General features: G+C 35.1%; 1 protein-coding gene across 3 annotated transcripts in view; it reads left to right on the forward strand.

Moving 5' to 3' along the window:
* LOC142330481 (ELMO domain-containing protein 3-like) overlaps positions 1-26,330 on the forward strand; it is a 49,748-nt gene extending 23,418 nt beyond the window's left edge. For all 3 annotated transcript variants that reach the window (XM_075375758.1, XM_075375764.1, XM_075375773.1), the window contains 5 exons: positions 432-553; positions 14,241-14,449; positions 20,373-20,500; positions 21,351-21,539; positions 22,929-26,330. In XM_075375758.1, the coding sequence (XP_075231873.1) occupies positions 432-553; positions 14,241-14,449; positions 20,373-20,500; positions 21,351-21,430 (539 nt within the window). In that variant the 3' untranslated portion in view covers positions 21,431-21,539; positions 22,929-26,330. The remainder of the gene's footprint in view (positions 1-431; positions 554-14,240; positions 14,450-20,372; positions 20,501-21,350; positions 21,540-22,928) is intronic.

Here is a 26,330-nt window from a genome sequence, read left to right on the forward strand (position 1 = left end):
ATCTATCAATGTTGTGATAGTTTCACATGTGTCAAACAGGGGGGGGACCTTTTTTATGTATTTAGGTAGTTTATTAGGTATTTAGTGATAGTTTTTCTATTTTGCGACTGTTAAATGGTTGGTAAATTTTAGTATATTATTACGGAGTATTTTTTTTTTGTTCATTACACCTTTGAAAATTCCCCCTGTTTGATCAGTGTTAGTTTTGGTTTTTTATATAATTATATGATCCAATTTTTGTAACTTTATTTTTTAAACAAGTGATAAACTTTTAAATTGTTCTGATTAAAAAAAGAAGAAGAAAACTATCTTCATCATCAGTGAAGGATATTGTTGACTGTCATTATGTTACCATAATGGCTGTTGCTATATATAATCTAATATTGTTTATTGAATAATAATATTTAATTAATCCTAGTAAATCTTTTCAGGTACATTTAACTGGGATGACTCAGTTCACTGGCGAATGATACAATCAGTGTTCAAACAGTTGACTGGTTCAGCTAGTGATTGTCCTCAATTTGGATCTCATTGGCAGCTTGTAGGATTTCAGGTGAGAGCATCTATTATTATTATGATTGGTGTGAGAAATTTGGTCATTTTAGAAAAGTGTAAAATCTGTTACTGCTGTTAATTCTGCATAATTGAATGTAACTTCATATAAGTATTATTTTACGAGCAGTAAAATTAGAACATTCATTTCCTTAGTAACCTAGGTTACTGGTGCCAAATCTTACACACAAAAATCAGCTAGATCATGAGATGAGAAAAATGGTAAGTCCAATATTTTATGCATATTACAAAGTTGGATGTGATGTTTAAATTAGAAGTCAACTCATGATTTGTTCACTATGGACAAGATTTGTTTACTTAGAAATTTGTTTTTTATATATTTCTATTGAAATTCATCAGCAGTTAAGTGGAGTGTACTCCACTCTTCCTTCACTTCACTTCTGAAAACAAAGGCTTTCCATGAGTAGGGTTTTACGTGGAACCTCTGCCACAGAAGTTGTAGATGTTGAAGTATCCATAGCCTATAGTTTCATCAGTCAATATGTCACAAAATGCAGGCATAGAGATGGTTGGGCATGTCCCAGATTATTGATACTGCCTGGGTTTCCCCAGTCAGCCGCTTTTCACAGATATATCCCAGGCCAGGAAGTCAGGTACTGCCTGACCCATGATACCAGCATCCCAGGGCTCACACATGGGACCCTTATCCATGGGATAATCCATGACAAGACTCATACTGGGTGGCGCAAGACTTCGGCAGAGCAAGCTCACAGCAGCCTACTCTTGAACCGGCTCCACAACAGAGAGGAAGAATGAGCATTTCCCGTTCGCATTCCACCCAGCATCGGCGAAACAGATTGTAGTTATGCATCCCAATGCCACTGCAAACAGTAAAAGCAAGAAGCACAACCTCAGTCAGCTCATATAGCTCAGGACTGTCAATCCCATATTCCACATGGAGCTCCTGAGCAAAACCAATGCCTGCTGGCCAACGTAAGCAAAAGTACCATGATCTCAGACTTTTTTTTTTTTTTTATCGACTTTTACAGTTATTAGCCCTTGTCTTATTCTTTAAATTAGTTTAAAAAACCAACAGATTTGTCATATGTAAGGGTGTAAAGGGCCCATAAATTTTATTTAAAAAACAAATTTACGACATTAATAACACATTGAGGGTGTAAAGGGTCCTGACATTTAAATAAAACACATTAAAAATAAATGAATAAAAAATTGCAAGTCTTGACAGTACTAGATAACTAAATAAAATTTGTGTTCGTGCAAAATATTGAGAAATCTTATATAGAGAAATATTAAATCTTATACAGAAATTTTCATATACAGAAATCTTAAGCAAAAACGCAAAAGTTGTACTGACTTACAGACTAATTAATAGTTTTCTGGCATGTAGATAAGCAACTATCTGTTCTTCTTTACCATTTTCTAAATCAGCAACAATATTATTTGTTAGATCATACCTCTTTCTAAAGTCCTGTAGATGCTCTGAGGTTTCGAGTAGATACAGACTGTATGCTGTTTGTCACATACCCCACACATTGGTCTTCTTTTGCTGATTAACAACTATGAATTTGTTACTCATATGTGACCGATTCTATGTCTGGTCACCGCCACTTGTTCTTGGCAAGACAATTCACATCACTGTTCCATTTATATGTAGAAGTGTTAATTGCATTTAATTTCATATTTAACCTTCTCCATTCATTATTCCACGTGTTTCTTATAGTGTTGGTTAGACAATTTTTAACATCTGCCACTGAAGTGCTGGCAGGACATATGCCCATCGATTTGGTTTTGACACAAAGAAAGAGTTTAAGAGAGCAGAAAGATTTATCACCTGATGAGAGGAGATGTGTAATTGAGCTTATACATGATGGCAAATTAGCAGGAGAGATGAGACTGCGGCATTAAGGATCGTTGGACACGCCAAATAATAGGAGATTTGAGAAGTTGGTGGGGAAGGTCGCATGGCTTGCTGGGATATAGCCTTACTTAATTCCTGGCAGGCCATGGGGGCTTCAGATCTTACCTTTATAGGTTTGGACTGAACTCTTTGGACCTGTGTCCTGAGTGCAAGATGGCAGAGACTCCAGAACACGTCTGTTTTTGTTGTTTTCCTATTTTTACTTTGAGGGAGAATGGAGAGAAATGCTAGACAAGTTGAGCCACCAGCGCATGTTTAGACTGTATGTAGCTCAGCAGATCCTGATGAAGGGTGAGAAAGACTGGAAAGCTATTGCGGGACTTTGCTAGAAACATTATGGGAAAGCTACATGCAGCTGAGGAGTCCTATGCAAGAAGGAGACGCTGGAAGGTGCCAGGCGAGACAGGCCTGGCACCCTGAAGCTGTGAGTACTCTGTTTTGGTGCCTGATGGCATGCTCATCACTTTGGAGAACATCAGAGGCCGTATTGGTAAGTGTTGTTTTATGCTTGTCTGTAAGTTTTGCAGAGTGTGTGTGTGTGCGTGCGTGCATGGGTGCGTGCGTGGTGATCAGTAGTGTATGCTGTGTTGTGTTCTTCTTGATTAGCTGAATTGTGTAATACATGTGTATTGATAGTAGTGTGTAGGTACACATATGCACTTATTAACAGCTTCCAGAACCTGTTAGTGAGCCAGACACTGCATAGATTCCCTTAAATGGGCTTGCCATATCTGGCAGTCTCATGAATGGGCTCTTCCATTTATATATATGGAACATCCAACACCATTTACATGGTTTTAGAACCATCAGTGTAAATTTTTATATAACCTTCATAGCTACTGGTGGTTGATGAAAATTGCTGTTCAATGATCACTGCTGGTTTCTCTTTTATTTCTCCAAAAGAGAGAGCCAGTCTTGTGCTCACCACTGATAAAAGCTATGGCGGTATTTCTCTTGTAGAAATTGTTGATGAAACCAATTCCATATTTCCTTGTTAATTCAAGATATCGTATTTCAGCTAGTCTTGAAAAGGTAGCAACACATTTATGCAGCCAAAGGATGTTAAATGTTTTATTGTTTATATGGGTAGGAAAGACCCATATCTTAACAGTAGGAGCTCTGTTCTATAATTTCAGGTATTATGCCGGCTTTTGACATTATACCAGTCACCAGGCTTGTACAGAAAGTGTCTGTGGCATATCTGATTCCCCTGTTATGTATTACGTCTGATTTTCATAAATGCGACTTTCTAGCAGATGAATATATACAATACACCCATAATCAAGCTTTGATTGAACGAATGCTTTATACAGTTGCAGTAATTTTTCTATCTCTCTTTTTCTGTTTAGCCTCCAGAACTATCGTAAAGTATTACTTCAGCGGATGAATGAGGTGATATGTATGAATGTAAATGAAGTGTAGTCTTGTACAGTCTCAGATCAACTGTTTGTGAGAAGTGTGGTTAATTGAAACCCAACCACCAAAGAACACTGTTATCCATGATCTAGTATTCAAATCCGTATAAAAGTAACTCGCTTTACTTTGAACCTTAGAACTTTCGACTTCAAAATCAGTGGATTTGCGATGATGAGCTAATCATTAGGCCAGCTCGCTGGGCTAATAATTCTCTTTATCTGAGCCTTCTCTGGTGAAATTTTGAAACCATTATTTCTTGCAACTTTATTAATGGCGTTTATCACTCGTTGCAATTTATACTTCACCATAATTGTAGTGTTGCTGGCATATCTAATTTCGAGATCATCGATATAAACACTTTTGCTGGAATGGCTAGTACAGTTTATTGATGGTGGTAGTGCACAAGGTACCACTCAGTGACGAGCCATGTGGTATGCCATTTTACAATTTTTTTTCTGATGAGTACTCAACGTGTACATGAAAAGTACTGCTGTTCATATAGTTGCCCAGTAATACTGATAGATTATAGTGAATGCACCATTCATGTAGTCCAAGCATTATTCCATGATGCTTTTACACAACATCTTACACTTACACTCACACTCGGTGATGTTGCGATACCTTTCGGAAGGCAGCTGTAACCCAAGGTGAAAAGTATTGTTTTGATGGGTGGATGGATGGGTCTATATAGTGAGTCTCAAACAATGTCCTCTGGACACCAGGTAAACCCAATTGTCTGCAGCCCTAGCTCCATTATGGGTGCGCTCTGCTGGAGTGGTCTGTTAAATCACCGGTGTTCGTGGGAACCATATTTCCGTTCCAAACAATAATCTTTCATTTGTTGTTGGTTCACTTGAGAAAATCAACAAACTGGGGCATTTGAAGAGACTTCAACTGACGTTGTCAAAGATGTTTCTCATGAAATAAATATTAGAGATGTACCAGAAAGTGGTAAGTTAATAAATGTACAGATTCTTGTAAATCATACAACAGTTAAATATAATGAGAAAGGTAAATCCTTGACAAAGGTTTCTCCCTTTCCAATAAATAAGTGCATAGGATGTAGTGAAGATCAGTTCTGAAAAATCCTAGCCCTTAAGAATGTAGGGAAAGATGCAGAGATATTAGAGCCCATAATACGCTGAATTTTAGCAAGGGTCTAAGTTGTTGCCCTGACTTGGCTAGTATTGAATTAGCAGAGTATCACTTATGATATTTCACAGCTATAACCATGGGCTGTCACTTCTGTGTACAGCATTATGAGAAAGGAGAATAGTGTTGACGTACCAACATCCTCAATCATTCTAATCTGTTCTGTTTCTACCATTCCTGATCGAATAAAGGTTGGTTACCTTTCTATTTGTGTATAATCATTTGTAAGAAAGTTTTCTTTGCCAAAAAAATTGTACCAAACGCAAGATGCTGCTTTCCGAGTCAGGGTTCTGTCACACCAAAATTGGTTGTCAAAAGGAATAGGTTTGTGCACATTGCAGCCGTATGGGACATGAAGATAACACATGCACTGAAGAAGAGAAATGTATAAACTACAAAGGTCCACATTCAATAGGTCTCAGGAATCCCTCTTTACAAGGAAGAAAAGGCTATCTTGAGATCTGTACTGAGCAGTGTCCTCTGTGGCTTGGATTTTTCTTCAGCTTGAGAATTCCTATATAACTTGGTGTTAGTTTTGTGTAGGCTATATCAGACAATGTACAAAGAGAACAAGAATGTGTTTTGTGTAAGAACTGACTAAAATGGTTAAAGCTTTGTCAGAACAAGTAAAGTCCCTCACATCTGCTATTACTGCATTGAATACTGGTAAGAAGGCATCTTCTACCAGAAAATCTGATAGTGGTTTATCTAAACCCACACTAGCAGTCGATACACCAGCATATAACGTTCCTGTTGCTCCCTTTACACAGCAAACAACCAAGATCCCTGTAAAGGGATCTATTAAAACATCATCGCCTGAAGTGGCATCTCTGCCCTCCCAGGCTTCCAAGTTCCCTTCATCATCTCAAGGTTTCTACAGGATATGGGAGCAGATGAAGTGCCCAAAGAAGCAAAGCACTTCTTAGAATCATAAAATCCAAGAAGAAAAACCAGATTGCATTTTATATGTAAACTGCACATAGAGTTTTTATGTATAACAGAAAAAACTATTTTTTATGGCTACAAAAATTATTCAGTAGAATGTTTGCGGTCTTCATTCTGAGGATATTGAAATCCTGCTAAAGGAAGAAGATCCTTTAATACTGTGTCTACAGGAGACTTACCTCTGTCCTCAGGACAATGCGTCCTGTAGTCCTGTGCAGATGTATCCGCAAAAGATGCTACCATTAAACTGAGGGGAGAGGGCGTGAAGGTGTAGCTGTTCCAGAAGAAAAACATAATAGCCGCGCACATTCCGCTAGTGAGAAACATCCCTGCAGTCTCTGAAGGTATTGGTGCCTGATGATATCTGCAACTTATACCTTCCTCCAGATTCCAATATCAGTGAAAATGATCTGTGCAGTTTATTTTTACAGCGTCAATCACTCTGCCACATAATTGGAGATTTCAATGCCCATCACTATTTTGGGGCTCAACATCGTGTTCTTTCCGAGGCACTATTGTTGATTGAACAACAATAGATCATAGATCCCTGTTTATTTAACGATGGATTGTACACATTTGTGTCATCCTATCATGTATATTTATCAAGTAAATTTTCATGCATCGATCTATCCTTTTGTTCAACAATGTTACTCCCATGTCTTACCTAGTGCATTTCCAAAAAACTTCTTTGGAAGCAATCATAGAGCGGTTGTAATCTCATTCAGTAATAGTCATTTGCCTCAGAATCAGCCATGCAGATCAGTGGTTCAGAAACTGGATCAGGTACAAGGATGCTGTTGGCCAGTGTGGAAAGAGCCGTAGAGCGATCCACCAACTTTACAAGTTTACACATCAAATTTTCAATAATGCAAATGACTCCATCCCTTTTAACATCTGAAAAGCGAAGGCAGCCTGCTATTCCTTTGTGGGAAGAAGACTGCAAGTATGCACTAAGAGGTTGGCGCAAGGCTTTATGTAATTTCAATCAAGACCTTTGACTGATTGCCCTGTCCTTTTGACAACACGAGAGCTGCTTGCCGTCAAGTGTTGCAGTGTGCTAAACAAAAATTTTGGCCGAATCATGTCACATCCATTTCTCGGACAACACCATCATCTGATGTATGAAGAAAGATTAAGGCCATGTGTGGATCAGTACAGTCATCGCAGCCAATTGGACTGGAAAGCGGCAGAGTCGTTTTTACCACACCAGTTTGTGTGGCAAACATATTTGAAAGGTCATTTAGGGCAATTTCTTATATCATCTTACAGTCCTGAGTTAATGAGATATAAGTTGCAGGTAGAAAAATCCTACTGGTGATTCGGGACTTGCAAAATGAATTAAACTTACCCTTTTCTTATAATGGGCTAAGGAATGGCTTGAATAATTCTCATGATACTTTCCCCGAAAATGTTAATATTAGGCTCAGTATGTAACCACATCTCCCAGATACTGCACTACAACATCTTTTGTATAACTATAATAAAATATTCAGAGACCAGGTGTTTCCAGATTCTTGGTCAGAGATTCTTGGTGATCCTCATATTGAAATCTAGTAAAGATAAATCATGCCCCACAAGTTATCGTCCTACCTCCTTGACCAGCACCCTGAGCAAGGTGATGGAATGAATGGTAGACTATCGTCTGTTTGTACCACCTTAAGAGAAACGCCCTAATTCCCTCAGAACAATGTGGTTTCCGCCAAGCTGTTTTTCAAAACCTCTTTTTACTTCACCATGGCCTGATTGTGGCAGTTTTTGATTTACAAAAGGCATACAACATCATAAGTAGGAGGGGAGTCCTAAATACACTTCATGAGTGGGTTATACAAGGGAATCTCCTTGCATTCATCAGAGGTTTCCTCAATAATCGGTCCTTTCAAGTTCAAGTTGGAACAATGTTATCTGAAAGTTTCACACTAGAAAACGTGAGTACTGCATAAAACTGTTCTAAGTGTTACTTTGTTTCCCATAGCCGTAAATATGAGTAGTATAACAAACTGCATGCAGAAACTCGTGTTCTTTATTTGCAGAGATATTTCAATTTACATAGCATTTAGAGAACTTTAGCTACAGGCAAGAGACTGCTTCAAATCACAATAACCCGATTAGAATCTTGGAGTAAAACGTCTATTCACGTTTTTTCCAAAGAAAACGAAGTGCATTTGCTTTATCCAGTTGAGGGAATTTGTTGACCCTCAACTGTTTTTACATGATGAACCACTTGAAGCATGCTGGTGGGTTAGATTTCTGGTATTGTGGATTGACCAACAACTAACATGGGTAACACATTTGAAAGAGGACAGGTAAAATGTCTAAAAATTGTTAGACATGCTTAGAATTCTTTCTCATACCCATTGGGTAGCCAATCGTACATGCATGTTGCAGTTCTACTGGTCCGTTCCTGCTTAGACTATGACTGTGTGGCTTATTCATTGACACAGGCCACCACTTTGATGATGCTCCATCATGATGCAGTCTATCATTCATTTATCAATGAATGATAACTCCTGTATGGTTCACGTTGAAGTGCAACCAAATCATCCAACCTTTGATGTGGTATTCTCTAACCAGCTTGTTAATCATTACCAGGAATAACCAAGATCTACTGCTCCGTTAGGCATCAGAGCTCAGTGCCTTTTCTCAACTCTAATTGCACGATTACCTCCAGTCTGTAGTGTACTCCATGTGTATTACCCATCTTGGTAGCCTTGTTAATTACTGCTTTGGTCTTTGTCACTATCATAAGAACACAAAAATCTTACAAAACAACTTTTATAATATTATAAATAGTGTCAATCCTGATGCTATAGTTTATACAGATGGCTCTAAAAATGTTAATTATGTTTTGTGGTTGACAGCAGAACATACATGTTTGGCCTATCCAAACAATGATGATACTTGCCTACCCAGCATCATCATTATTTTCATTGCGGAGCTGTATGCTAAGTTAATTAACCCTATATTTTGACATGTATGTGTTTGTTCAGATTCTATGAGTGCCTTACAGGCAATTATTGAGTGACGTGTACTCCAGTCACCCTATTGTCTGGGAGATTCAGTATGTTATTTCAGAAATGAGTCAATGTAATTGACTCATTTGGCTGAAATTCCAGGCCATGCTGGAATTTCAGGCAATGAACACACTGATAGTGTGACAAAAGAGGCTTGTTTCCAGTCTCCTTCCACTAATCGCATTGTTTTGTGAATGGAAAGCTATCATCAACAATAAGCTTTGCTCATTTATGAAAACTGCATCACCATGCAAAAATAACCATCAGGAGGAGGTTGTTATCTGTTGTTTGCAAATTGGGCACACTAGGCTCAGTCATAGGTACCTAATGAGTCAAACAGATGCAGCCATCTGCAATTATAGCGACTGCCAACTAACAGTGCACCACATCCTTGCTCCCCGAAGGGGAGTCTTATTCTTTAAGACTTTGGGGGTTGGCGTCTCCACGGACCTAGCCTCTGCAGCTTTTCTTCCCACTACACACTTGGCTGCAGAATACTTTTCATTATACACGTATGCTACACCAGATACACTACATGAATTACAACATATACATTTACTCGGCTACACAACAACATCCAACACAGTTTTCTCTTTCACTTACACTTGATAGTGTTGCAACATCGTACGAACTGCAACCGTAACCCAAGGTGGGAACTATCGTGCCGATGGGTGAATGGCTTTACTTAGTGAGTCTCGAACGATGTCCTTGGGGCACCAGAGCAAACCCAGTTGTATTTAGCTCTAGCTCCAGTACGCGTGCGCTCTGCTGGAGTGGTCTATTGAATCGCCGGTTCTCGTGGGACCAAAATTTCAGTTCCTACAATCAATTCTATGATGGTTGGTGGTCCATCTGAAAAAACCACCACTTCAAGTCTTGTGAAAAGGCCTCGGTCAGCTTCATCTGACGAGGATAATTTTGCTACAGCCAATGAAGATGGTGTTAGGTGCAAGAATGTCCGCTTTGTTGTTGTTAAGAATAATCAGGGGGTGGCTCCCTTTAAAAGGTTTCACCTTTCCTGATTAGTAAATGCATCACAGGGTGTATTGGTTCTTCGAAGAACATTAAAAAATTACGTGATGGGACAATTCTGGTAGAGACGTATAACGATGAGCAGAGTCGGTCTTTGTTACGTCTGACCAATATGGGTGGCATAATCGTAAGTACGGCATGCCACAAGACCCTGAATACCAGCTGAGGGGTGATTTTTTTGTCGTGACCTTCTAGAAATGAATTTGAGGAAAATTACTGACGAACTTAGTACTCAAGGTGTTGTAGAGGTGAGACGTATGATGAAACGGCAGAACGGGACGGAAGAACCGACGCCGTCCCTTATACTGACGTTCGGTCTTCCTGTTCCTCCAGAGAGGATTAAAGTGGGTTACCTCTCCGTTCGGGTACGCCAGTTCATTCCCAACCCACGGCAGTGTTTCAGATGCCAAAGGTACGGTCCCACTACAACATCTTGCTCGAGGTCAGAGGTCTGTGCTCGATGTGCTACTGAAGGCCACAATGACGCTACCTGCGAAGAAAGAGAAAAATGTGCGAACTGCAATGGTTCGCATACGGCTCGCTCCCGAGATTACCCAACTTTTAAGGAAGAGAAGGCGATTCTCAGTATCTGTACTGAACAGAAACTATCCTTCCCGGCTGCACGCAGGGAATACAGGAAGGTGGTTAACTCTGGCTGCACGGAACTTAAGAAGCTCGTTCAGATGCTATCTGATCAGATTGCTTCGCTTACGGCCACTATTTCCGGGCCGACAAGGAAACGACAATGTTGCAACATCTGAACCCAGCAGTGTGGTCCGTACAAAAGTTCCTACCCCCAAAGTGCTGACGACAGCCACTATTTCCAGGCTGACAAGGGTGAATGAAAAGTCCTGTGTCGCAATAACTGAATCCAATAGTGTGGTTCATAAAAAAGTTCCTGTTCCCAACGTGCTGCCGGTACGGGAAGAGGCTACCACAGCCGACAGTAAGCCGACTAACAAGGTCCCCACGAAAGTGACCCGCATAGCCACCCACTCTGGGATGTCAGCAGCGACATCCCGTTCTCATAAATCTCCTCTGCCGTCACCCCATATACTGGAGGATATGGTCGAGGAACCTCCCGAACCAAAGGCGTCGGAGTTATCTAAAGTGAAGAACACAAAAAAGAAAAATAGAATCACGTACACTGAATTCTGTATAGTTTCCTGAGTATATTTATTATGTTTATTATTATTTGTTATTATATTTTTATTTTTACTTTATTTTAATTTTATGAACATTATTCAGTGGAATGTTCGAGGTGTACGGTCCCAGGTGCAGATATTAGAGTACTGGCGCAGCTGCATGATCCGATTGTCATGTGTTTCCAGGAGACTCATCTTCTGCGACATGACCCAATCGCACTCAGGGGATACTTTTGTGAGAGGTTCGACTGTGTAGTGGATGGTAGAGAGAGTGGTGGAGTGGCTATTTTCTTGAAGGATAAGGTATCAACTACAAGGATTCGACTGACCACTCTCGTTCCTGCTGTTACAGTGAAGATCTCTGTCCCCTTCAAGTTGCATATCTGCAATCTATATCTCTCGCCGAACACTGAGTTCAGTGCGCTGGATATCTCAGACCTCCTCGCACAAATACCATCTCCATCATTAATAGTGGGAGCCCACCATGTTTCTTGGGGCTCGACTTTCTGCTCCACTCGGGGAAATATAGTACATAATGTAAGACAAGACTTGGACCTTTGTTTGCTGAATGATGGGTCTCATACATTCATGTCTTTATCATCTGGTACTATGTCTATTATTGACCTCTCCACCTGTTCGCTGGCTTTACTCCCTCATTTTGGTTGGTCTGTTTGTGACGATTTTCATGGCAGCGACCATAAACCAATTGTTCTTCGTTTCGGTGTGGACCACGAGATTCCAGACCACGAGTGTGGTTTCCGACATGGGAGAACTTCCATTGACCACTTGGTGTCGATGGAGACAGCCATACAAAACACCTTCCTGAACCGCCAACACCTCGTTGCTCTCTTTTTCGATATAAAAAAGGTATACGACACGGCCTGGTGACGTGGCATTCTAAACACCCTTCGGAGGTGGGAGATCACTGGTAATATGCTTTGTTTTATCCGGGGATTCTTAAATCAGCGGACGTTTCGTGTTCGTGTAGACGATTCACTTTCAGACAGTGTCGTCTCAGAAAATGGGGTACCGCAAGGTAGTGTATTAAGTGCCACCTTGTTTTCTGTGGCCAGAAACAGCATTACCACTTGTGTACAGGCTCCTGTCTCTGTTTGTTATTTACGTTGCGAGCCGCTCTACACCCACTGCGGAGCGACTGATGCAGAACTATATTTCGCCTTGAGGCTTGGTCAGAGACTACTGGTTTCACATTTTCACCCGACAAGACGAAATGTGTAGTCTTTTCTCGGCTACGGAACCCTTCTAATCCGCGGGTTCTGAACAGGGAGCTTATTGCTGTCTCTACTTACATCAGGTTTCTGGGTTTGCCTTTTGATAGCCGTTTTACTTGGGTCACACATATGAGGGATTTGAGGACAAAGTGTTCCAAACTTTTGGATATGATGCGGGTCCTAAGTAACACCAACTGGGGGGCCGATCGGTCGTGTATGTTACGTTTTTACTACTCCCTTGTTCGTTCCCATTTGGATTATGGTTGTGTCGCCCATTCCTCAGCTCATCAAACCGTATTTAAGATGCTGGACGGTGTGCATCATTCTTTTCTTCGGCTTGCCACGGGTGCGTTTAGATCAACCCCTATCGCAAGCTTACTTGTAGACAGTGGTGAGCCATCACTTTGGGATAGACGAGACCAGCTTTTGTTATCTTATTTTGCACGTCTCAGCAGACAGCCGAATCACCAAGCTTTTGACCCAGTTCTTAAGAATCCAAATTTGAGGAAGTATGAGGACCGTCCACGTTGTACTGCGCCTGTGGGTGTCCTTACACGACATCTGCTGCAGCGTATGAATGTTGGCAGTCCCTCGTTCTTTCCATCATGTCCGTGCTCGAATCCCCTGTGGAGAATAAACCATGTAAATTTTACATTTGATCTTACAACGTATGATAAACAATCAATGCCACCTATTGTTTACCAGCAGGTGTTCCAGTTTCTCCTCACCAAGTTGAACCCAGACGTGGTATTATACACTGATGGGTCGAAGCATGACGGTAACGTTGGTTGTGCCTTTGTTTTCAATGAACAGACTTATATGTTTGGCCTACCTGGTGTTCACCGCGAAACTACTCGCTGTGGATAGGGCTCTATCGTATCCTAAATATCGTTGGCCCTAAATATAGGAACATTCTTATTTGCAGTGACTCGTACAGTGCTCTCCAGGCGTTGGAAAACCTTTATTCTGGACATCCTGTCGTCGTTGGCATTTATGATAAAATCGCTGAGTTAGAAAAACGAAACAAGGGGGTAAGTTTTTGCTGGATCCCTAGCCATGTTGGGATTCTTGGTAATGAGAGGGCGGATTCTGCTGCGAAAGATGCGTGTATTCAGCCTCCTTTCACCACCCGAGTTACTACCTTTGATTTTATTAATCATATAAAACAATCACTGCGAGCAAGGTGGCAAAGTGGCTGGACGGCTGTCGTCGATAGTAAACTTCGACGGATTAAAGACTCAGTGTTAACTGAGTCACTACATTGAAGTTCTCAAACGTCTGCAGGACGCTATCTGGCAGAAAAGCCCAGAAATGTGGAAGAGTGGTGACTGGTTTTTTCATCACGACAACGCTCCAACAACCCATTCAGCCCTCAGAACTTGTGAGTTTCTGGCCAAACACTTTATCACTGTTCTTCCCCACCCACCCTACTCACCTGACCTTGCTCCTTGTGACTTCTTGTTCCCCAAACTCACAAGACTTTTGAGAGGAAGAAGATTTGAGATGATTCTTGAGATTGAGCCAAATGTGACGAAGGAACTGAAGAATATCACAAAAGAAGCGTTCCAGGACTGTTTCCAAAAGTGGAAACACCGTTGGGATAATTGTGTGCATTGGGGAGGAGAGTACTTTGAAGGGGAACCAGACAAGTAACTTCTAAATAAAGTGCATTTTGTTTTATGACATTGGTCTACGTATTTTTTGAACAGACCTTGTGGAACATCTTATTGTAAAAATCAGGTGTTTGAGTTTTATTATTTTTTTTACATAGATTAACAATACTCAAATACTTAAAACCCAGTGAATGAAATTTTCTTCTTATGTACTAAACATTTTTGCGCATTTTATGTTTCAGGGTTCAGATCCTAGCACTGATTTGCGTGGTGTGGGCCTTTTAGGATTATTGCAGTTAGTATATTTGAGCACTAGTTCTTCAATTAAGCCACTTGCTCAGAAACTTTACAGGGTATCAAATTCTGAAGATCAGCCATTTCCTTTAGCTGTTCTTAGTTTGAATGTTACTCAGATAGCTTTGAATGCATTGATGTCTGGAAAACTAAATAAGTAAGTTTTTTTTTTTTTTTTACCAGCCACTTTCTGATAACTTAAGTTGTAAGTTTTCTTAAAAATAAAACATGTGGACTTGACACTACCTTGTGCCTTGCCAAGCTATTTTATGTTTGTGTGTGTATTCATTGTCAAGGTATACCATATGAGTAGATAACAGATGTAGGAACAGTACCATATGAGGAGACAAATCACAGCAAGGAGAGAGACCTTGTTTGGCACATGTTTTGAACATTCCATTAAACAATTTTACACCATTTTTTATTACTAATGTACTTTTATCTATTTTAAAAATTTTAAAATTATTATCTTTATAGTATTTTGATGTTTTTTTTTTGTGAGTTGGAGGAACACCAGTTACAGGCAAAGTGTCAAGCTCGATAACAAGTTCTGTAAGATGTTATTAAAGTGTGTATGTGTGCCTGCTCCCTACCAACTAGTTAATATGTTTGAAGACACAATTTAAAGGTGAACAGGCTAGAGACAAATTAAAAATACACTTGCTGGTGGCATTTTATTATTAGTTTCATACACTTTCTCAAAAAATGTTGTAATAGGTTGTCAAAGATATGATAAAGGGAAAACTTACAGAGATTGTTAGCTAAAGAAATGTTAATCGATATAGTAGCATGCTTATTTACTAAATCATCTTAAAAATAGTTAGTTTATTGAACAATATCTTTACAACACTTGCCAACATCTCGATAAATATAATGTCACTACAAGAGATAGCAACTAATTAATGTGTGACTTTATTGTATCTATTTTCTTTTCTGATGGTCACTGTGCTTAAATGGAAAGCATATCACAGAGAACAATTTGGTGCAGAAAGCCATACAGAAAATTTTAGGTTCACATGTATCTCCTAATACATATTATTTTCTTAATATGTAAGAATAAACAAGCTTGAAATTATAAATAGATAGGCCAGATGCCTTTGGTATAACAATGGCCAGTGGATTTAAGTAATCCAAAATTATTTTTATCTAAATTAGTTCCAAGATTGCACGTTTTATTAATCAGATTCTTTTTTAAAAATAATAAAAGTTCATTATTTACATTGACTTTTTGATGTGTAAAAAGCCCTGCAATTTCTCTTCTTCTTATTTAATTTATGCTTGATTGTTGAAAGATTTGTTCAGCAAATTGCATAACTTTTTTTTTATGTATCAAAGCATTGTTTGGTAATAGTAATTAACTACAAAAATAAAATTAAGTAGTGAAAAAATTAGGTAATTTTAAATAAATCTATTGGTTGCATCCCAAAAAAGAGCAAAAGGCTTAGAGTGTGTATTTATTGTCCAGTAATCTATAATATATATCCAGTTTCATCAACCACGTTTTTCAGTGAAATTAGAAAAGCTGTCATGAAATTTATTTATGGTAAAAAAGATAAAAATATATAATGCCTGGATCAAATTTAGAGTCAGTTTTAAAAAATAATATTATACTGATCTAAATTTGTCATTGTTAAGTAAATGTGAAGAATCTTTGTCTTGGATATAATTCTATTGCTTGAAGACATGGTATAAATGTATCAGTAAATGGACTGTGTGATAACTGGTCCAACATTCATTTCAGTATACATAACATGTTGTAATCCATTATAAAGTTGGGTTTCTAGTATCACACAGTAAACAGTTATTGATTCTCTAATAATGACCTGGCAAAAATAGAAACAATAAATAAATACCTGAGAAGTGTGATATTCAAAAGTTTACAAACAATAAATCGGAGAATAACACTGATAAACAAAATCTTTGTTTCCTAACATGCAATTCATGATTTTAATCTGTTTTTTTGATGCTGAAAACAAATATGAACTCAGAATCTTTCCATTGCCCACCATTTTTGAACAATTTTTTAATTTTAATTAAAGGATTTTTTTTCCATTTTTCAACGTATAGTTAGAATTTTAAGCTCCTATATTGTATTTTGTTAGTTCATTTTTTTATTGTTTTACTTTGTTAACATAATTTGTAAGCTATAAATAAACAATACTAGACAAAGAATTAAATCATATCATAGTCACATATTGTATCATATCTAATACTGAAGAGTGAGCCTTCATGGACAAGATTAATCATGTCTGTGCAGGTCAAAACATATAGCTGAAAACACAGCTGTTTTGTTTGTATTAAGCGCTGGATTTAGGAAGGAATTAATTTTGTTCAGTCTTATTGCTGTCTTAAGTTTGTTAAAGTGTAGTGTCATAATGCCTCAAAATTGTGTAAATGATGTGAATGGCTTTTGTTACGTATGTGGAGAGTACCATAAAATCAAATAGAAAAAAACATTACACCTTTAATTTAAAAAAGCATATCATTTGTACTTTAAGTGTGAAATTGGTGATCAGGATAAGACGTGGGCTCCTCATATAGTATGCACTACTTGTTCTGTATATTTAAGAGGATGGCTGAAAGGTACACAGAAGGCTTTGCCATTTGGTGTATCTATGGTTTGGCATGAACCAAAGGATCATGTAACTGATTATTAGTTTTGTTTAACAAGTGCGTCTAGAATTTCTATAAAATTTAAATATACTGCAAAAATACTTCATTTGCAATCCGCAATCAGGCCTGTATATCTCACAGTGAAATTATTCCAGTTCCTGAGCCACCTGTGAATGTATGTTTTGAAAGCAGCGATAAAGAATCAGGCAGTATTAAAGAAGGCAACAATAATTTTGATTTTGAATTATCTTCCAATAAGCCACATCATATATCACAAGGTGAATTAAATGACTTGGTTAAGGATTTAAATTTATCAAAAAAATCAAGCTGAACTACTATACAACAGTAACAAATATCCTTCGATGCCAATCGCTGGTATTAATTTGTAAGAGACATATGATGTGATGAAAGACATTCTTGCTAATGGGACAGCCGAGCTAGAGATAAACATTATGTTACCAAAGAGTGGAAGAAACAAAACAACTTACTCCAAGTGGTAAAAATATCATTCATGAGGCCTTAGTTGAATCTAAAAAATATTTTTGTCCCCTCTCCATATCAAGCTAGGACTAAAGAAAAATTTTGTAAAAGCAATGAAGAAGGATAGTCCTGGATTTTTGTACATCATGCAGAAATTTATGAATGTAAATAAAGGAAAAATTAAAGAAGGAATATTTATTGGTCCCCAAATAAGAGAGTTGGTCAAAGATGATGTATTTAACTTAATGTTAAATAATGTAGAAAATGCAGCTTGGGCTTCATTTAAAGACGTTTGCAAAAATTTTTTCGGTAAACAAAAATCCAACAATTACCACAACATTGTTAATCAACTTCATACTTCATGCACAGCTATGGAATATAATATGTCTTTGAAGATACATTTCCTCCACTCACATCAGGATTTGTTTCCGGACAAGCTCAGAGATGTAAGTGACGAACACAGTGATGGAAACTGCTATAAAGGGAAATGGAATACTAAAATGATAGCCGATTACTGTTGGACATTAATTCGGGATGTGCCTGAGGCTATTTTTAAAAGAAAAGCATCAGCAAAATCATTCTAACACAGGGTATGCCATGCAAAATTATAAATTTTACAAATTTTTAACTATATTTTCCCTTAACTTTTTTTGAAGCGTAATTTATTTAAAACTAAAGGTGATAGAAAAAGTGTTTTTGCAGATCTGCAATGTATGCAAAAAAACAATTCAAGAAATGGTATCACACTTACAGATACATTAAATTTTTTTTTTGTCTATCAATGTAATTATTGTCTATATTAAACTAAATATTTGTTTCTATCATAAATGAATTTTTAAGTCTTGCTTGCAAACATTTTCTATTGACTGTATTTATAAAGAAAGGTAAAAAATAATTTATTTTTATGATTTCTGTAAAAGATGAAAGACAAATTTTATCTCATCTACCTTGCTATTAATTTTCTTTCATAACACCATCTTAAAAATAAATCATTAATACTAGAAATCAATAATAATTGAATGGTACATGTATAAAAAGGAAACATTAATTTTGTCTGATTCAGAAGCATTAATTTGGAGAAATGTTTAAAGAATAAACTACATGTAACTTTAAAGTTCTCTGTTCTCAGTAAAGATTATGTACTGGATTATTCTTACAGTTATGTGAGGAGTTAAAAGAAATCTTGCATAATGTGTTGGGGTATGCGTTCACAGCAATATAATACTTGCCACCAACTTCTGGAGTGGTTGATGCAATTAGATCAATTGTTATATTGAGCTTGTAATAAACTGCGTTATTAACTTGTTATTATCTAAAAAAAAAAAAGTCTAAGACTTAGACATATTTTGCTACTCAGCTTGAATCACTGTAAGCACCATTTATAGATTAATAACTTTAGGTCATAAAGATTACTATATTTTATCATCCGATTGATATTTGTTTGTGATAACTTCTATGTATTTTCAGCTAACATTAAAATGAGATTAATAAATGAATGAATGATAGATTATTAAAAGGTTGATTTTATTAGTTAGCATATTAATTACTAATTAAAAAGGCCATCTTTTGGCTGTAACCACAATTAGTAAACCAGTTTTTGTAGATTACCAAAGTCAAACAATATGAGAGGATACCCCAAAAAACTGAAATTTTTTTTATTTATTTATGTATTTAATTGTTTTTTTACAAAAAACCTTCAATCCGCTTCAGGATACTCTCCATTATAACTAATACATACATTTGCCCAATGTTTTATTCCATTGTTAAAAACCCTTTTTAAATTAGTTGTAATGCCAAACAGTACCTTTCCCTTATTTTTTTTCACATATCCAACTTGACAAAACACTTTCCTTTCAGGTCCCTCTTCATTTGTAGGAACAAAAAAAATCACATGGAGCTAAATCAGGTGAATAACAGGAGTGGGGCAAGAGAGTGATGTTGTTTATTTTGTTAAAAATTGGCACACTGTGAGAGCTGTATGATCAGGTGCATTGTCATGGTGGGAAACCCAGTCTCCTGTCTGTCAAAAATTAGGCCTTTTTGCCACAAACTGTATTGCAATCTTTTCAGAACCTCCAAGTAGAAACCCTGGTTAGTAGTCTGACCTGGTAGATTAAATTCCAAATTTACATCCTCCCTCACATCGAAAAAACAAATGAGCATTGCTTCAAATTAATATTTGACTTCACCTGACAATCCTTTTTCTAGATGCGGTGATTTTGCAGTCTTCCACTGGCTTGATTGTTGTTTGATTCGGGATCATGACCACAGCACCTAGTGCATCTTGGAAAAAAATTTGGGTCAGTTTGAGTCTGTTCATTCAAAGAATGGCATGGTTCCAATCAATCTCTTTTTGTTGAGTACTCAGGAGCCAAGGCACAAATTTTGCAGCAGCACAAGTTTCCATTCGGTTTTTTGGGTTCCTTAGGTGTCAAAATGTTAAGATCCTGTAAAACTCTGTATGCCCAAATTGGACCGATTACAATACTTTCCCTTCTAAAACTATAGCTCTCCTATAGTGCTAGAAGAGAAAGTAAAAGTAGTTAATTATTTATTGATGTATTTTCATAATGAATATATATTTATTGTTAAAATTTAAATCTCTAACTTGCTCTCAAGTTTCATTTTTGAACTGCCATTTATGGTTTTTATTTAAAACATTCAGTTACAAAAAAAGGATATTTTCCAACTTGCAGAGTCTGTATTAGTAGTAATGCAATGTTCATGTTAAGAGAGGAGTTCATGCTTACTGATTAGAAGTTGGTTGTACTAATGACTTGGCAGTCAAAATGTAAAATAAACATACTTGAATTTGAAATATACTTTTCTTATAATTTGTGTATTTTCACCTTATTTTTAGTCATATTCCCTGTTTATTTACATCACTCTAAATGATAAGGTGCTGTTAGTTCATTACATAAGTTGCCATGAAGTATTATTTGATCATTGTTGAGAGGTTAATGATGGGGTTTTGGGATTTATTTCAGAGAGTGTAATAATAGACATTCAGTTCTGCAAGTGCTCAATCTCTTCTATACTGCTGTCATGAATTATATTTTTACAATTTGGGTTAATGAACAGAAAACAATCAAAGATTCAGGTTATTTGCTCAAAGGTAAATATTTGCATATTTGTTACTAATATTATTTTTGTAGTTATTTTAATGCTGCAAATGGTGGATGAGAAATGAATTTTGTTTTGTTGCAAAAAATTACAGACCTGACCAGGTTGAACTTGAATCTGGAAGATTTTTTATCACCAAGCATATTACAAAATATGTCATCACTATATAAGGGTTAATATTTAATTACAGCACTGTAATTTATAATGATTATTAATTAAACATGGACATAAGTAAAGTAACAAAGTGCAGACTGCCAAAAGATTGCAAATAAATAAGAATAAAAAAAGAAAATCAGTTAAAATTAAAAGTATGCTAATAATTTAATAAATTACTAATTCTAAAAATCAGGAAAGTGACATCTGACTTTTAATAAAGTTGTATAAAAGCATTAAACATAGATTAACATTATTTAAATTATGAATAAAATTGATAACAAATACAAAATCAGTTAACAAAAAGATTTCAGTAAAAAATTTTAAATGAACCCTACATTGATTCTAATGACCACCCTACTTGGTTCTACTTCTGCTTAGAAAATAGGAAAAAAAGAAAATCATAGAATTAATGCATATTTGGAAAATAAATTTTTGGTGTGTGTGTGTGTGTGTGTGTGTAGAGCAAAAACTACCTCAGGCTAAGGTAAAGTTTTTATATATTTTATGTAAAATTTGAAATTACTGCACTCTGTATAAAAACTGTTTTGCACATTTTAGGTCTTCATTCAGAAGAAATTACAGAGAATTATTATTATTATTTGATTAGTCACTTACGGAATAAGTTGCCATCACATATGATTTCATTGTTGTATATTCGTTTACAAATTTTTTATGCTGTTTTATAGATGCAGAAAAATATTGTTGCAAGAATGTGAGAAAAATTCTTATGGAAATAAATACGTTGCTGGAACAGCATAAACTCTGATGGATGGGATTCAGATGAATAATTTGAATATGAATTTGTTGATATACTGTTTTTTTTTTTCATGTGAGATTTCATTATTATTAAATTTTAATGTAGGATCATTTAACAAGTAAGTATTAATGTATGTTGTTTTTCATATTACTGTGAGGATTGTTCAATAATTGAAGACCTATGCTGACTGATTCAGTACATAAAAGATTAATATAAAATAAATAACTTGACATAAAAGTAGCAGCACTATTTAAAATATATCAAAAATTACTTCATTGTATTATTATTTGATGGTTGTTTTATATCAACATTTACATTTTTAGTAGATGTATTTTTTTTTTAACTATATAATTATTAGATTTTGTTGTTGGTAGTTGTTTTGCTGTTAACTATCACTTCATTTATTAATTATCAACAATCTGTTAAAAGATTTACACAAGTGTATGATAGTAAAATATTTGAAGATATATATAAACCTAACAATTATATATAAGGGTAGAATATTTCAAGATGGCTAGAGTCAAAGTCATCATGTGGTTAATATTTATTCTAGTTTTGGTACATGGAAGATGTCTTTTTGATTTCTAATGGATGAAAGAATAATTAATAGCCAGTGTTACTTTATCTGCTATTGTCAAGGATTACAATCGAATTGATATGACAGCATTGGGAGAGGTGACGTAAAGGTGTGATTTGTTACTTGTAGTACTTGCGCTCACACAACTCAACAGCTGACTGTAATGTATAGTGGCTAAGTGCTTCTATACTTGTCTTTTCATGGTGACAAAAGTCTAGATTTGTCACAATTAAATTTCCTCATCTCATTTACTCAAAGAAGCCCTGAAGGAAACCATTTCAATAATCATGAACAAATGAAAATTCCAATGTAAGTTTGCTTTGATGTCAATCAATACAAGAATTATTACTCCTGAATAAGAGATACAGTAAAACGATAGAAAAAGTTGGGGGAAAATATTATTCCAGTTTATTTCTTTTAATTTTTTATTTAATGAAATATAAATTTTTAAATTCGTTATTAAAAGTCAAATTTGAGAACAATTTAATAATTTTTTCATAAAAATGAACTTACAAACAAACGTGAGGAGATAAACTGGAAACTACAACCAGGAGTCTAATAATGCCTAAAATTCTGTAAAATAACCATTAGGAAAAGTAAGATCTAGATATTTTCGTTTATTATTTATAAACATTCAAATAAAACAAATAATAAACATTCTGTTATGATAATGTTATGATAATTAACAGAATTAGAGCCATTTTGTGATGCATGTCACCAAGTTGTTTTGACTGGCAGCAATTTATACTGCCAAAATTTACACATTTTGAGCTTTACACACTTACATTTACACTTTTTTGAGCTTTTGATTTTCCTCTGCAGTAAAAAAGTTGCATTATTGTGATTTGCTCAGTAGGATTTTTAATTATAAATTGACAGTGCATACATAGGCAGGCCCTAAACTCTACTTGTATATCTATTTAATTTCAGGTATACCCACTGGGTTGGTCGAGTGGTAAACTCATCATTGTAAATCAGCTGATTTCAAAGACAAGAATTCTCAGGTTCAAATCCTAATAAAGGCAGTTGCTTTTATTTGGATTTGAATACTAAATTGTGGATATCAGTGTTTTCTGGTGGTTGGGTTTCAATTAACCACACGTCTCAGAAATGGTTGGCTGGAGTTTGTTCAAGACTACACATTTAACCATACAGTTATATTACACTGATAAGTTACTAATTACTTTAGTTTCTGATGGAATTGTAAATAAAGATTTTTCTTTTTAATTTTAGATGTATTGCATGTAACAATCTTTATACCATTTCGAATTTAAAAAATGTTGTAAACCATTTTTTGAATAATTTCTGGTTCAATCCTAGTCAAGCCACCAAATGCTGGTCAAATGACCATTTTTGATTTTTGTGATTTTTTGTAAATTCATTCTCTCGTATTTCCAAACTTTAAAGTCAATTTAAAAAAAAAATTGTTTGTATGTACTAAGTTAAATTTTACAATGCCTGCATGTCAATTTTTTGGCATTTGTAATTTTTCAATATCTTAAAAACTAATTGACTTAGAGATTTAAAATATAAATCATTGAATTTTTCTCAAAAATTACTACATATTAACATCATTTTTTAGGGTAGAAACACCCTAAATTGAACACTGAATCAGAGCCTTTGGAGTATAAAAATTTTGGTTTTTGCACATTATTTCACTCTGAAGAGATCAATTCTAATATTTATACCCATAGTTCTAGAAAGCCTACTTATGAATTTTGAAGTCTGATGGCCTCTTCCTTTATTTTTTTAAATAAAAGAATCAAAACAGCAGAATTTTTCAATGTATAATTTTTGATACTTTATATCTCAGATGGGAAAGATTAAAAATTAAGAAAGTGTTTTATTTGAAGCCTCGTAGGAGTGGAATAAGCAGTAAAAATTATAACGTTGTCATTCAACTAATTAGCAAGATACTCTACATCCAATATGCCTGAAAATAGTAAAAGTGAAAAATACTACTTTTTTCTTTTAAGAACCAGATCTTTTACTTATTAATAATTAAAATTCAAGAATTATATTTATTTTTTAGCCATAGAGTAAAGTAACTTTGATTAAAGTTCAAAAATATTAAAAGATAATTTAGGCCCAAGTTAACTTATATGAAAATGTTTGAAATACTGATACATGGCGATGAAAATGTAAATGCCAAATAATTTTGACACACATGTAATGGTATATTTTAAATTTATATATATATTCCAAAAAGTGAATAGAAGAAGCCCTTTGATGTAACTAGTATAATTTATTGTAACATCAGCTGTGAAATGTCATTGTGTCTAGTTGCTGTCATCAGTTTTACAATTCTGTATGTAATGCAATATGTAGTAATTTTTATATTAAATACAATGGTTTTTGTTTCAAGTCTCTAAATCAGTTACTTTCTTAGATATTGGAAAAATTACAGATGCAAAATGTGGCATGCAGACATTGTAAAATTTAACCTAGCACATATAAACAATTTTTTAAAAATAGAAAAATGTGATAGAATATGATAGAACTCTGATAATATGATAGAATGAATATGCAAAAAATTACAAAAATCAGCACTGGTCATACAACCATTTATTAGACTGAGTAATTTGATATGCATGATCCTTCTGAAATTTATTGTATTTAAATTTTTCCCTGAAGAATTTTTGAATTATATATATAAAAAAGTAAAATTTTAACAGGCACAGTTTGAATTGGAAATGTGTTGTAGCTGGCGCAAAGTTATACAAATGAAACATAGTTTTGAAAACCTTTTAATCTTTTATTTTTTTGCTGTGTCTAGAATTAATTAATCGTACTATTGTTACTGTAAAGTAGATCAGCTACTTAATTATTTATTTTTTTAGCATATACTGCTGATTATAGACCAGTTAAATTGAAAAAGCAAAATGTTTTTCTTGGACGGATCAGCTGTCTGTGTATAATAATTTAATATTTTTAATAAATATTAATTTTATTAATATATCTATAATCAATTGTAGTTTTTGTTTCTTGTTTCAACTAAAATTGTGAATTAAATTTCATGTTGGTACTACTATGTAATCAAGTTACATACTGTGTCAATTTTGTCCATTTGCATCATTTATATTTCAAATTAATGTTGTCACCAATATAGTTTTTATGACTGTGTGAAAAAAAACAGGAAATATAATGATTCAGGAAAACAAATATCTTTATATTTGTATTGAATCCAAGGAACAGATTAGTATACCCATAAAACTGTTATTCATGCCCTTTAACTGGTCAATTTTTTTTTTATCTCATGTTTGAAAAGCCAATAAATCAGATGAATGCAAACTACTAATAATAGTATGTAGTAATAGTATTAGTGTTAACTAGACAGGCAAGAGACATATTTTGAACACCTGTCAAATATAGATGGAAGATGTCTTTGGGGAAATACCTACTCAAGGTTTTAGAGAATAACGTTAAATAAATAGTAAAATAAAATTAAGTAAACAATCAAAAACATGACACTTAAAATTAGGAAATAGACTTATCTAAAAATGTATAAGTAGATTTGCATTGTGACTGATGTTTTTGTCTCCAGATACAAGAATACATTATAAAATTAGTAATGACAAAGAGTATAGCACTGCTATTTTTTCACTCCTCTGTCAAAAATAGCACTGCTATTTTTTCACTCCTCTGTCAAAAGAACAGATGAAAATCAAAAAGTATGTTGTACATTACTCTCTGCTTTTCATGAATTCACCCATCTTTTGTCTATTACCTACTATAATGTAACATACAAATATGAAATTTGAAGAGTGATCTGTAAAATCATCTTCAGCTCTACTACATTATTTCCAGTTTCAAGTCACAATGGAAATTGATAGTTCAAGCACAGTATACCGTTTAATTGATGCTTTACAAATTAATTAATCATGTGTCAGGTACTAATATTACTCAGTCTCATGTTGCAGTGTGCTATGTAGAAAGTATGCTGGTGACTATATTGAAATTATGTTTGAAAAAAAGTTTAGATCAAAATATTTATGGTTATAGTACTGTTCATTCAGTCCTGAGAACATTCGAATCTGTGTCAGAACAGCATAAAATCACTGTTCCATCAAATGACCGGCCACACATATTTGTATTTTATAAAATAAAAGTAAACATAAGAAAACATCAATAAATATTTTAAGTAAATTTAAAAAAAATATTTACAGATTAGAACTAAAAAAATGATTTACATTTATTTATGAAATAAAACAATAAATTAAGAAATTATACAATTCACTATGAACAATCCAGTTAAAAGCAAGAAATCAATATAGCCCTTAACTTTCTGGCTTGTTCTAGTCATGCTGAATATCTTGCAGATACTCATGTTTA

The sequence above is a fragment of the Lycorma delicatula genome, chromosome 1 (assembly GCF_047948215.1).
Source record: "Lycorma delicatula isolate Av1 chromosome 1, ASM4794821v1, whole genome shotgun sequence".
In the NCBI taxonomy this organism is placed as follows: domain Eukaryota; kingdom Metazoa; phylum Arthropoda; class Insecta; order Hemiptera; family Fulgoridae; genus Lycorma; species Lycorma delicatula.